At 34.7% G+C, this 14,762-nt stretch overlaps 1 protein-coding gene across 1 annotated transcript; it reads left to right on the plus strand.

Annotated features, from left to right (window-relative positions):
- The first annotated feature begins 765 nt into the window (after nt 1–765).
- On the plus strand, nt 766–3,871 carry LOC149154910 (3-hydroxy-3-methylglutaryl coenzyme A reductase 1-like). Its single transcript, XM_089438659.1, has 4 exons — nt 766–2,110; nt 2,517–2,698; nt 2,816–3,162; nt 3,381–3,871. Exons 1-4 carry the CDS (start codon nt 996–998, stop codon nt 3,618–3,620), a joined length of 1,884 nt encoding a protein of 627 aa, XP_089294785.1. The 5' UTR covers nt 766–995; the 3' UTR covers nt 3,621–3,871.
- The last annotated feature ends 10,891 nt before the right edge of the window (nt 3,872–14,762 follow it).

The following is a 14,762-nucleotide window of genomic DNA, read 5'->3' on the forward strand; positions in this document are numbered from 1 at the left end:
AATTTAAATAAAAATGTAATTATTTAATTTTATATTTAAAAATAAAATTTAACGAACTAAACGTTAGCATAACACTTTTTTTATACTATTTAATTAAAAAGAAAAAATATACTAACAGTATAATAATCACATCTTGAAGTTAAGGATTTCAAATCAACTTTGACCATTTCTACAATTTTAACATTTGGATCATAAAAGTTTAATGAGTCAAAAAACTTTTGACTATATTTAAATAACAAATTTCCTTCTAACAAAAAAAAATTATCCATGAAATTTCATTCCTATGCAAAAGTATGCTACAATTTAGCTATAATCCTAAAAAAATCGATCTCTGTCCAACATTAATGTTGCCTCTGGAATAATCTATGTGTGGAATACGTTGGATCTCTCAGGTTATTCGAGGACATCTCAATCAAGTACAATATTTTATCAAATTTTATATAGCAAACCTATAAACTTTGGAATCTATTGCTGTACTAAACTTTTTCAAACCACGTGCCCGCCCAGTAAAATCAATTCGTTTTTGGAGGCTTTACCCATCCATGCTTAAATTCAGCTGAGAGTTACTTTTTAAGTGTGTAGTATTCAATATAAAGTATTTTTTGGAGGTCTTGCCACTTAGACGGCCCGAGATTGATGGTGAAGTTCATGTGGGCCTTTTGTTTTGCAGACAATTCAATGGTCAAAAAGGCGGGCAGGCAGCCATGCGGACTGTGACTATGAATACGCAGTTGATGAATTAAGTAGAGAAGTGTTCCCAGATACGGACATCGAGGAGTCAAAAGTGTAGTTCGCGGTGGTATTTGGCGGGCGGAATAAGCTGCAAATATCAGGCCACCACGAAACTAAGTGATTATAAATATAAGCCCTCCTTGTTGGCTGTTCCAATGTAGTGCCAAGAGTTGTGAAGGGAAAGAGCAAATATTGATCAGTGAGTGTTTCTGGTTTGCATTTCACTGATCGCCTCTCTCAACTCTGAGTCTCACTCCATTCCAATGGATTCCATGGCGTTTTCCAAGGCAAAGGTGGGCGCAGCAAAGAGAAAACATAGAGGTGATGAGAATGATTGCTGCATGGATGCATCCAATTGTGGTAGTGCCCAACTTGTTGGAGTTGGGCCTGCAAACAAGTCCATGAATGGTGATTATTACAGCAATTTAAATCCGAAGCCATCTGATGCTTTGCCACTGCCCGTGGGAATGACGAACAAGGTGTTCTTTGTCATGTTTTTCACTGCCTCCTATTTTCTGATGAGGAGATGGAGGGAGAAGATAACAACTTCGACGCCTCTTCTTCATGTGATGAGCCTTGGGGAGATGCTGGCCATTGTCGCTCAGCTTGCCTCCTTCATATACTTGATCGGATTCTTTGGCATTGATTATGTCCAGAATTTTATCACCACCTCCAAGGGCAATGGCGGTGAGGGGTCAGCTGCTTGGGATGAGGAGTTTGATCAGGTGAGGAAGGAGGAGGTGGAGGAGCTCATGAGCCCTCCTCCCTGTCTGCAACCAATTTCTAATGAAGAATTGGGTGTTGATGTTGTGAAGCCTTATCAGCCTCCTCCTCCTCAAGTGCAGCACCAGCCAAAGGGGGATGCAGCGATATTAACATCATCGCTGGGGGATAATGAGGATGAAGATATTGCAGCTGCTGTGAGCTGTGGCAAAGTGGCTTCTTATTCCCTGGAATCGGCTCTTGGGGGAGACTGCAGGAGAGCTGCTTTGGTGAGAAGAAGGGCTTTGGAGATGACAACTGGGAGATGTCTGGATGGGTTGCCCTTGGATGGATTTGATTATGGATCCATTCTCGGCCAATGCTGTGAACTGCCTGTTGGGTATGTGCAGATTCCTGTGGGTGTTGCAGGGCCTCTTCTGCTTGATGGCTTTGAAAACATGGTTCCCATGGCCACCACCGAGGGCTGCCTGGTGGCCAGCACCAACAGAGGTTGTAAGGCCATTCATATGTCTGGGGGTGCTACAAGCGTTCTTCTTAGAGATGGCATGACCAGGGCTCCTGTCGTTCGATTCCCCACTGCTAGGAGAGCTGCACAACTCAAGTTTTACTTGGAACATCCCAATAACTACGAAAGCTTGTCTCTCATCTTCAACAGGTATGATATGGATATATCTATGTTTTTTTTTTTTTTTTGGCTTCCCGGCCTGGAGAGGTTTTATTACTTAGAATTTTGTTAATTTTTTTTTGGCTTCCCAGCTCTGTGGAGACGTTTTATTAATTTTTTGTGTGATTATATAGGTTGATTACAGATTTTTGAGAATATTTTGTAATCTTAATGATAATTGAATTAAGTCAATTGTTTCATCTTATTGTTATGGTCAAGAATATTCCCAAAATCTACCATATCTCTAAAAGTTATTTCTATATAGTGTTAAGTTATACCATTATGTATCAATCAATCAAGAGGATCGGTCTGTTGTACACGAGCAGTACTACCATTTTGTCGGCAATATAAATTGACTCTTTCTTCTTCATCTGATGTGATGTGCATATAATAACAGCACAAGCAGATTTGCAAGGCTGCAAACCATCAAGTGTGCAATTGCAGGGAGGAATCTGTACATAAGATTTTCTTGCTTCACTGGAGATGCCATGGGGATGAATATGGTGTCCAAGGGTGTGCAGAATGTTTTAGATTTCCTTCAGAATGAATTTCCTGATATGGATGTTATCAGTGTTTCTGGTGAGTCTGTCTATGCAATGCAATTCTACATAACTCTGATACTTCTTTGATTGCCTATTTGTCGTTGCTATGTTGTTGAGTTTTGTGTTTAATGTAATTCTTTTTGCTGGTCATCAGGTAATTTCTGTGCAGACAAGAAACCCACAGCTGTGAACTGGATTGAAGGGCGTGGAAAATCAGTAGTGTGTGAGGCTATCATCACTGAGGCAGTTGTTAGCAAGGTCTTGAAGACCACCGTTCCAGCTTTGTTAGAATTGAACATGCTCAAGAACTTAACTGGATCTGCACTGGCTGGTGCCATGGGGGGCTTCAATGCCCATGCATCCAATATTGTCTCTGCTGTATTTATTGCAACAGGCCAAGATCCTGCCCAGAACATTGAGAGCTCTCATTGCATTACGATGATGGAGGCATCCAACGGTGGCAAGGATCTGCATGTATCAGTCACAATGCCTTGTATTGAGGTAAAATACAAGTTTCACTCATTAATGTTTTTTTTTTTTAAGACTTGATCATTGAAGATGAAGAAAAGCATGATTATTGCAGGTTTATTTCAATTTGGGTTCTGGGTTAAGTAGTCAAGAAGAAGGATTACTCCTCCTCATCTTCTTTCCAATTCAACAGGTTTTAGCTGAGTCGTTGTGATTGTGAAGATAATTGGGAATGGCTTGGATGATTGCAGGTGGGAACAGTAGGAGGTGGAACACAGTTGGCTTCACAAGCTGCTTGCTTGAATATGCTTGGAGTGAAAGGAGCGAATGTGGAATCTCCTGGGGCGAATGCTCAGACGTTGGCCAGAATTGTGGCAGGAGCAGTTTTGGCTGGAGAGCTGTCTCTCATGTCTGCTTTGGCTGCAGGTCAGCTGGTGAAGAGCCATATGAAGTACAACAGATCAAACAAGGATACCAAGGCAACCGCATGATCTCATACCACCCAAGAAAGTTACCATAGTTTATTCTTGTTCAGCTGCTACATGTTTACTTAGCAATACACTTATTCTATAAGCTAGGATCCTTCCTACTGAAGTTTCCAACATGTTTGGCATTGTATATGTTGTTTCATTTGCATATAAGTTAGGCATAACGTGGTACATTTGCCTCGCAATTTGGTTCAGTGGTAGATTCATCGATGTGAAAGAACTGAGTTGAAATAATAATAATATTTTATTATGTACCTCGTCTGATAAGTTCACAGTTATTCAAGTATCTTGCCATTTGCCATGAAGAAGTAGCTGGTTTTATTTAATTAAGCTGTGCATTGAATGTTTTTTTTAATCAAAGTAAAAAGAGAGGTGGCTGGTTTTATTTAATTACGCTGTGCATTGAATGTATTTTTAATCAAAGTAAAAAGAGAAGTAGCCGGTTTTATTTAATTAAGATGGGCATCTAAATGTTTTTCTAATGAAAATATTTTTTTAATCAAAGTAAAAAGAGAAGTAGCTAGTTTTATTTAATTAAGCTGTGCATCTAAATGTTTTTTTAATTAAAGAAAAAAGAGAAATAACTGGTTATTTTATTAAGCTGTGCATCTAAATGTTTTTTAATTCAAATGAAAAACATTTATGTAATTAAACTGTGCATCTAAATGTGAAAAATATTTATCTTGTTAGCAGCGCAAGCCTAGATCATTACGAACAAGGATCACCAGCAATATAACAAGTAGATTTTTGTGTACATGACCCAAAAGTTTTCATGGTTGTTTTTCTGAGAATGTGGGTTGTATTTCTTGATATTGGAGTGGAGCTAAATTGTAGTTATTATTATTATAATTGCGTAGATTGTAGAAGATTAATATAATAATTATTTTATAAATTTTAGTTTAGTAAGGGAAATGTGTGAAAAAAAAATTATGTTCAATTATATATGTCTCTAAAGAAAAATTAGATTAAAAAATAATTTTTATTATATTTTAAAATAAAAAAATATATATGTTTAATCAGTTATAATTAAAATTATTATAAAACATGGTTCAATGTAGATTTCTTCAAAGCATATTGGAAAACAGTCAGGATATCCTTGAGGTGGTGGAAGACTCAAGAAGATCCAAAAAGGTTCTAAAGATGTTTAATGCTTCCTTCATAGCTCTGATCCCAAAAAAGGAAAATGCCATAACTCCAGAGGGCTTCAAACCCATAGCCTTATGTAATGTGGTGTATAAAATTATTTCCAAGGTGATCGCCAATAGACTTAAGCCCCTTTTATCAGCTCTCATCTCAGAGGAGCAAACAGGCTATGTGGAAAGAAGACAAATCCTCAATAATATCATCCAAGCTTATGAGGTGGTACACTCTCTCAAAAGCAACAAACAAGCTCGTATGATCATTCAATTAAACCTAGCGAAAGATTATGACAAGCTAAGCTGGTCTTACATAAGGGTAGTTCTAAAAGCCTATGGCTTTGACCAAAACTGGGTAAGATGGGTTATGGCACTAGTCACCATGACTAGTTTCTCCATCTTGCTTAATGGTGCTCCTTCAAGACTCCACACCCTCCAGAGGTCTCAGACAAGGGGATTCGATCTCACCTTTCCTCTTTGTTCTCATGATGGAAGGACTTGGTAAAGCGATTAAAATGGCTAATGTTGAAGGAAGAATCCAGGGCATCAAACTCACCTTGGATGGAGTGGCAAACACACATCAACAATTTGTGGATGACACAATGCTGCAGGGCTTACCTACAGTTAGGGAAGCTAGAACGATCAAACAAATTTTGAATGACTTTGCTATGGCTGCTGGCACAGAGGTAAGCCTCAACAAATCAAAAGTTTTTTTCTTTAACACTGACATTGCTATTCAAAGAAATATCACCAAAATTCTTGGGTTTCAAAGGGACCAGCTACCTTCCAAGTATCTAGGCATACCTCTCACAGATAAACCTCTCAGCAAGGAAGTGTGGGAGCCAATTATAAATAAACTGCAGGACAAGATCCGAAAATGGACATGCAGGTCTTTAAACTTGGCGGGGCGCCTTGTGCTCACACAGGCTGTCCTACAGGCCATTCCTATATTTATGTTCTCAACTCTTCCTGCTCCTAAAGGAGTTAAGCAGCAGATCAAGAGCATACAAAGGGACTTTCTATGGGGCAAAGGAGAAGAGAAAAAGAAATGGGCTTTAGTAGCTTGGGACAAGATCTGCAAACCCAAGAGCCATGGTGGCTTGGGGCTTCATGATCCTGAAACCATCAACAAGGTTTCGGGAGCTAAACTCTGGTGGAAATGGATCAAGGAATCAACAACTCCTTGGGCTAAGCTTTGGACACAAAAATATGCCAAGAATTGGCAGGAGAAAGATCACATTAGAATGTCACAGCACATTAAGGGCTCCCACATTTGGAACCTTGCTTGGGAAAATAAAAGTATTGTTCAACGACATAGTTTCTGGGAAATTCGAGCTGGGAACCTAGCACGATTTTGGGAGGAAAACTAGCAGCATGAACCTAATTTGTATAAGGATGAATTAGAAGCTCTCAAGAATGACACAGAAAACAAAGGTCTACTTATGGTAAAAGACATCTGGGACCAGGAAAGGAACAATGAAAAATGGAGAACTAGGTGAAGAGTGTCCTCTGAGGACCCAAGCAAACTCTCTTACCTGGGATCTAGAGTATAGGAGGATTCTGGTTTCTTCCTTGCCTGACCAACTAAGATGGGGAAAGAACACTGAAGGAAACTTTAACCTCAAAGAAGCTAAACAGGTAGTAACAGGATTTAACTATATAAATCCTGATCAAGTTTGGAAGAATCTTTGGTAGAGCCACCACTCGATGAAAATAAAGTTATTTATTTGGCTAGTTCATCAAAAGAAAATCTTAACTTGGGAGAATCTTCTGAAAAAAGGCTTCAATGGACCATCCAAATGTTACCTTTGTGGTTCACAAGAGGAGACGATGGATCACCTTCTCAAACTCTGCCCTTTCACCTCCATCATTTGGGAATGGGTGGCCTCAATCTTTAGGCACCCTGATAGGGACAGACTCGGCATCTCCAACACTTGAAGAATTGGAGGAAAAACTTCTCAAGGAATGAAATTATTAATAAAGCCTGGACCCTAGTTCCAGGCTTTGTCATTTGGAATGTCTGGAAAGAGCGCAATAGTAGGATATTCAAGAACAAAGCAAGCAAGCCCCATCACATAATTGACCAAATTTTAAGGCAGCTCAAAGATACAGTCAATAGCTTGTTGAGGACACTTCCTAAGGACCCTCCTCTACCCCAAGATGCGAGTATTCTACTACATTTGGGTCTCCAGTCCATAAGCCCTCAGGGCATTATCAAGGGAGTGAGCCAAATAAACTCAGTTATAAACATTTGGAAGCCTCCCCCATATGTTTTCTTAAAGGTCAATATAGATGGAGCATCTAAGGGCAACCTTGGGTTAGCTGGTTTTGGAGGTGTTATAAGAGATGTACAGGGGCAAATAAAGAAGATCTTTCATGGCCACTTGGGGAAGGCCACTAATAACATGGCGGGACTCATGGCCCTAGAGCAATGCTTGGAAATATTGGTGGATTCAGATTCACATAATGTCATTATTGAAGCAGACTCAAAATTGATTATTAGAGCGGCCAAGAAAATATGCAATGGTACATCACCGGATAAAGTGTCGAAACACTGGAAGCTATCGCAAGTCTTTCACCATATATACTCCCACCTGCAAACCTTAAAAATTGTAAGCTTTGTCCATGTGAAAAGAAAAGCTAACATGGTAGCAGATCGTTTGGTGAATGAAGGAGTGATTAATAAGGAGAGGGACACCCGACACATCTGGGAGTTGTTACCCCTAGGCAAACTGTTAGAGGACTGTCACTATTGGGCTGCCAAAGATATGGAGCAATGGGAAAGGTTGAGATAAGCGGAGGAAGACCAAGGATAAAGTGGCGTGAGGACCTTTTTATGGAAGTGCTGCAGGTTTGTAGTCTCATTGATCACTGTGTGGATTAATGGCAATACATTGATTCAACTAAAAGCAGAGAAACTGGGCTTTAAGAGTAAATCCACCGAAAATAAAAAGATCAATGGCATAGGGAGGAAGTACCGGGAAGCATCCAATGGGTTGGATCGATGGTCATCGCTAAGTGGAAGAGCACGTAAGTTAATTCTCGAGGAAGTGGTTTCTTGTACCACAAGTGGTATTTCGGAAGGGGTCTAAGTGGTAACCGGTTTTGTGAGGAAGGCCTCCAATTCCACTCTTCAAGTGACACATAGTAGTGAGGAGAAAAGAGGATACCGCTTTTCAGGCGGGTATTCCTCGAGCTACTTGTCCACCCGAAATCTGCGTGGACCATTGGATCCACGAAGGGTAGATCAACGGTGGAGGGTTGGGTGTGCAAGTGGAAGGTCGGATGCGAATTTAAGATTCAACGTTAGCCGTTGATTGTTGATTTAGTTGGACGGAGGATGTTAGGGCGTTGTACCGGGAATGCGGACCTGTCGTTTTTTATGGTAGCGAATGTAATAATTTTGAAATCCAACCTTATGGGTTGCGGGTCGGGTTTTTGTGTATTACTTGTGTTAGCCATATCTCTTGACAGGGAGGGTGGTTCCGAGTTTTAAAGATTTAAAGCCAACTCCGCTTCAGTTAGGTCACGTGGACCATTTTGTGGTAAACGCAAGGAGGTTTGGTTTACCTTGTAAAATATGTAACGTAGTTGTTTCAATTAATAGAAAGCTTCATTCTTACTTGACCAAAAATTAAAAGTATTATGAAACATCAGTGATCTCAGGATTATTATATCTTGTGTTCATTATTGATATTACAACTCAGTCTAAAATAGATGTGATAAAAATATTTCATTGGTCTAAAATAAATGTGGTAACCATAAATCAAATAGTAACATAATTTTATATGGATTAAAAAATTATAATTGAAAAGAAAATTGTATTTTCACTTTTAAATGTGAGGATTATGTTTAATTTTCATCATTTTTAAAAATATTTCAATATATGATTCAAATAAATTATTTAATATATATATTAACTATTTTGTTTCAATATCAATTTCTTATATATGTATATGAATATAGAGAAAGTGATATATAGATAGATATATAAGGGTTGAAGGAAATTTTTGTTTTTACAAATTAAAATATTTTATTCTAGTCAACATTAAAAGAATTGAAAGAAATAAATCAAAATACTCCAAGTGCCCTTGTTAACTCCATTTATGCACCCAAAATACAATTATATATCTATATATATATCTATATATATATATATATATATATATATATATATATATATACTTACTTGCAATCCTTTCATGTTTTTCAATTTAAAAAAGGTTTGCACTTCAAGAGATTTGATCTCTATATATCTCTGAATAAGATGGATCTATATTAATTATAATATTTAAAAATAAAACATGTCTTTGTATGATAAATGAATATTCATTTAACAATTATATTTGTTCTTATTTGTATATAAATGATTTATTTGTAAATAGTAAATCGTGTGTAGTATTTAAAAAAATAAGATTTCAATGAGCTAATAATGAATGGATGTATACTCCGAACAATATTGGACTAGGAATGAAAAAAAATCATTTGGTTTAGATCAATAGGTTAGAGTGGGAAAAATAAAAAAATGATGTTGTTAGCTCCAACATGTGCTATTGTTGATGGTCATTTGAATTGTCATATCTCTAATGACAAAATAAGGTCTCTACAGGATTCTAAAACATTCATGTTACTTCTGAGCATTCAATGGAAATGTTCTAATAGCTATTTATTTGAATCTTCCCATCTCCAATGATGAATTAATCTCTCCACAAAAATAGAAATACTCTAATACCCATTAAATTCCCCTCTCAATAAGATTGGTGCAATGCCCATCATTGTTAGATTATTCACCTCCAATTAAATCTAATTTAATAAATTTAACTTTTTAATGAAAAATAGAATCCAAGCAACTTCTATTCCTCATAATGTGACAAAGCAACACACCAACATCAATTTAGAGAAACCATCTTCTAGTGTGTAGAATATTGGTAACATGTTTTGAATGGAAACTATGAAACTTTCTCTACCTCCATCCATGTATCCATGATAAAGTTATCAAAAAATGTTATGATTTAAGAAATGAGAAATTTAAATTAGTTTTTAGGTTTCTTTTGATAAGGCATATTCTCATGGTTGAATTTCATTCTATTTTGATAAGGCTGTATTTGTAGAATATACGTGTAGCAAGTAGATATTTCCATGTTATGATTTAAGAAATGTGAAATTTAAATTAATTTTTAAATTTTTTTTGCGAAGGCATATTTTCATGGTTGAATTTCATTCTATTTTGATAAGGTTGTATTTGTAAAATATACATGTAGCAAGTAGACATTTCCATGTTGTTTAGAATATTGAATAGCTTCCGCACTTAGAGATAAAATTAGTGAAAATTATTTGCAAATTTTAAAGTTGGTCAATATCACCTACATTTAACCTATGATATTTAATGTAGTATATCTTAAAAAACCACACTAAAAAATAAAAAATTTAAATCATGGAAAACATGGTGAAGGTCTCAAGGAGTTCGGTTAATAATTGATAGAATCACGAGTGTAGAATCAACATTTAAAGTTGTAAATGGAATCTGGAATCACCAAGGGTGTAGAATCATCTAGTTCGTTTCCTCGAAGTTAGAATGTGAACATAGATAGCTAACATAACTAAATAAGAAGAGATTAGATGCTATGGAATAATGTATTTTAATTGGTTTTCTCCGGGTGCATCGTGTGAATTTCAATCCTTTATTATAATTTTAATTCGTTTTCTTTGGGGGCATAGTTGTGAATTTCAATCCTTTATTATAAGAACAGAAAAATTATCAAGTGCCTAGATAACTTTATTGAGTTTGAAAATGTTTTTATTTTAAATATAAACTTTAAATGGGAATGTTTTGGATAGTATTTGTATGAGATATTTAATTAATAATTATGAAATGAAACTTTGTTATACATAACATTACATATTATATAAATTTTTTTATCATATATCTATATCACATTGCTACAAGGTAGTGGATGAATGAAATAAAGTCTTTACATGGAGAGAAAGTTATGAGTAGAAATAGAAGGATAATGAGATAAGTATAAATGGTTGGGTTTTCCAAATTAAAGGTAAATGATAATCTATCTCCAATGATAAAAACCAAGGTTCATTCATCTTTTAAAAGACATATGTTAAACATAACAACCTAATTGAACACCAAAAAAAAATTGTAAACAATGTAAAATGCAAAATTGAAATTCCATATTAAATAAAATATTATGTCAACAACTTCTTACTATAGATTATAATTTTTAATATATGAATGTTAGAAAGTGAAGTCACACACTTCTTATTCTTGGTCCACATTGTTTGGTGGACAGCTGTAAATTATGTAAATTATTTTTCCATTAATAGTTATGGAAGGAACGTCTCTTGCCTTAGCAAAAAAAAGTCACACAATTCCTTAAAAGACACATTAAACATAACAAACTAATTAAACAAAAAAATGTAAACAATGCAAAATTAAAATTCCTTATTAAATAAAATATTATGTCCACAATTTATTATTGTGAACTTCAATGTAATTGAAGCCACACACTTCCCTTAAAGGCGTATATTCATGAATATTGGTTTCAAGGCCAAATTACCACTTCTCTTTGTTGATGTTGTTTTAAAGATATAGTGTTGTTTTCCTGAAGATGTAGTGATCAGTGCAACCTTCAAAGTTACTGGATTAGTGAAAGTGTCGATATGTTAATTAGAAAATAATCGATATTTCTTAGGATGACTAATCCACTGTTAAAATAACAAATAATAACAAATTTAGCAATAACTAGAAGTTAATCTCTTAATTATCAATTGTGGTAACATAGGTAAATCACATTTAGTCAAAATGTGTTGTAAGCCTGTTCAAAATGTGTTATCACCTTATCTAATGCAACAAGATATTATAAATTAATTGCTACATATAACATAATTAACTAAATAAAAACTATGTAAGTATTACAATCATCCACGGATGTCCAATTGATCTATTTATTGAATGGCACATAACACACCCTATTATAATTTTATATAAAATCTCAATGAATACCTTAGCGTGGAAGAAGTGACACTTACAAACTAGCATGAATATTACAATCATCCACGGATGTCCAATTGATCTATTTATTGAATGGCACATAACACACCCTATTATAATTTATTATAATTTTATATAAAATCTCAATGAATACCTTAGCGTGGAAGAAGTGACACTTACAAACTAGCATGAACATTGTTTGTAGTTTCCTTTAGAGTTATAGGATCATTTTTTAATCAAATTTTTTTTAATTAAACCAATATCATTCATTATCAAGATTAAATATCTAGAATCATTATTACAATTCTCTTATTTGTTTGTAAAATATTTTGAAATGTGAGAACTAAATTCATAAATTTTCCAATACTTTTATAAATTTAACTCTCAAAATTCAATTATTATTCCCAATAAATATTTTTATAAATTTAATTTATCATTTAATTATTTTATAATTTTTAAATGATTTATTTTAAATAATTTGTATATATATAAAGTATTATAGTTTTGTATTAATTATTGTTTTTTGGAACCAGACTAAACATAAATTGGGGCCATTCTTAATGTTGGATGGAAGAATGATCTAGCCACCAATAAAATGCTATTGTTAGAATTTTGTGAAGCTCGGTCTAGACGGAGATAGTTTAATTCCCCCAAAATTGACTCACAACCTCAACTCCTCCACATAAATTGAAATAGTTATTGTTTATCATATTAATTGTAATTTTGTTAAAACTTTACTTTCAATCATTATTTTATGAAGTTTGCAATCTAAACTTCAATCTATATAGAGATAATGAGATTGCTTAATTATTGTTTATCATATTGGTTGTAATTTTGTTAAAACTTTACTTTCAACTGCTATTTTATGAAGTTTTCAATGTAAACTTCAATCTATATAGAGATAATGACAAAATACATACATAAGATTAAGGTTAGTTTGTACAAAAATAATAGAACTTGAGGTTGTTAGCATTATGACTAATATGTTTTCCTTGATGGAAACCTACTTGATAAATATGTGAACATGATGATGGTAGAATAAGTATACAGGCCAGTACAAATGTGACAGATAGATTGGATAAAGGGATGTCAGTTCAGAGAAAAAGGAAGGATAAAGGTTATTTTTTAAGAAATATATGTGGATCCTGTGAACAAAGGCCACACACATATGTGGCTATGGTGAAGAAAAGTTGTGTACAATTTTTGCACCATAGTATTCTCAATACCTGGGGGTCTTTACCATGATATTGGCCCATAGTAATGGGTGCGACAACAAATATTTAATCCTATCAAAAAATACCATTGACATAACTATAGAATTGGCCTAAGGTATTGGCTAAGGCCTAAGCTATATAAGGATATGGATATGAAAGTGTTAAGTGTGCATGTATTGGGTTATTGATGATTGGTTTGATCTGAAATAGGTGTGCACCAAGGAGTATGATAATGGATCAAATCTATTAGATCTGAAATGAGTATATATTAAATAATCTACTTATGGTTTGATAGATATGTGAAGATGATTTTATGATGTATGCTGATATTTGGGTTTGATAGGGTTCTGGTGTGCAATGAAGGTTTGACTCAGTAATTACATATATGTACACAGGTTTGCTTCAGAAAGGTCACGTACATATGCCAATCTTCTTCTGGGTAGTCGCGTATATATTCTACAGTATGAACAGATCTGTATGCGGGTGTCAAGTATGAAAGACGTGTACATACGTGGAAAAACTTTCTAAGGGTCACATACATTTGCTATGGTTTTATAGTATGAGTTGATGATAATAATTGATTTGTTTTATTTATTTGTTGTTGTATGTCTATGAAGTATTGCATGATAATCTATGCTTAACAGTGTTGGTTGGGTTAAATTGATGAATATTAAAGATGATGCTATGTGATGATTTGCATGTGATTCACCGATCTATGATGGGGTTTAGTATGTGTTTTAGTGATTATTTGAGTAGTGCAATAATTCAGATTTAGATTTCAGTGTTTTGAGATTTGTACACAGGTCATCCAAAGGGAAAGTGCGTATATACGTGGGTATGCTTCTAAACAATAGCATATATATTTTGACATGTGTTTAATTAGGGTTTGTAGTGACATGATCTAGTTTATGTGATGAACAATATGTTTCTAGTATTCTAATGAATGGGTATACAATGATATAAGTTAGTTTGGTTGTAATATTTTATTTGGTGATCCAATTGGTTTAGTGACTTGATACAACGTTGATTTCAGTATTGCTATCTGATATTTGAAATGGATCAAGTTTGAAATATTTTGGAAAGTGATCCATAAAGAACAAAGGATAAGGGGGTTGTAGCTCCCTTCCAGTAGAAGCTGGAAAATGAGATAAGGTTGTAGCCTTTCGTAGCTGGATGTCTGTGTACTGGTATGAGTTTGTGCCAGTACAAGACTCTAATAAAATTCTCTTTATAATAAAAGAAGAAGACAGAGACGACAACATCGGTGGTTTTTTTTCCCACATTGAGTTTCCACCTAAAAAATCCTGGTGTTCATGAGTGTTGATATGTTTCTTGTGGCTGATAGTTTATTTTGTTCTTACTACACATGGTTACTATTTAATTAATGTCTAATGAAGTATTGATACATTGGTTCAAGTTATACAATTGATGAATTAACCGAAAATGAGTTAAATGGATATACACTACATGTCTTCATTACAATTGCATACATACGTAGGTTTACTTCATAACAATAGTGTATAGAAATTTGAATGTGAAAAGAAAAGGTTAAGTAGTTTAAAAATATTGATTCACTCCCCCTCTCAATATTTTTCTTAAAAATTGGTATTAGAGGAGGTCCTTTAGAAGAATCTTGATCGCTTGAAGGAAGATTCATCAAGATGAGAAACCAAGAAGGAGAAGCATCTATCAGGCCAACATTCTTTAATGGATCCAATCTGGTTTTCTGGAAAGTCAGAACAAGAGCTTACCTACAGTCACTTGGAGCGGATGTTTGGGGAATCATTGAAGG

This window comes from Pinus tabuliformis, chromosome 9, assembly GCF_031772625.1.
Source record: "Pinus tabuliformis cultivar Carrire ecotype Pingquan chromosome 9, CPIR1, whole genome shotgun sequence".
Lineage (NCBI taxonomy): Eukaryota > Viridiplantae > Streptophyta > Pinopsida > Pinales > Pinaceae > Pinus > Pinus tabuliformis.

What these genes read in the sequence shown, in the direction of transcription:
- LOC149154910 (XM_089438659.1), top strand. Translation starts at nt 996, where the DNA reads ATGGATTCCATGGCGTTTTCCAAGGCAAAGGTGGGCGCAGCAAAGAGA. An exon ending in GGATGTTATCAGTGTTTCTG is followed by an intron (nt 2,699 to 2,815) that starts GTGAGTCTGTCT and finishes GCTGGTCATCAG; the next exon opens with GTAATTTCTGTGCAGACAAG. An exon ending in TCACAATGCCTTGTATTGAG is followed by an intron (nt 3,163 to 3,380) that starts GTAAAATACAAG and finishes GGATGATTGCAG; the next exon opens with GTGGGAACAGTAGGAGGTGG.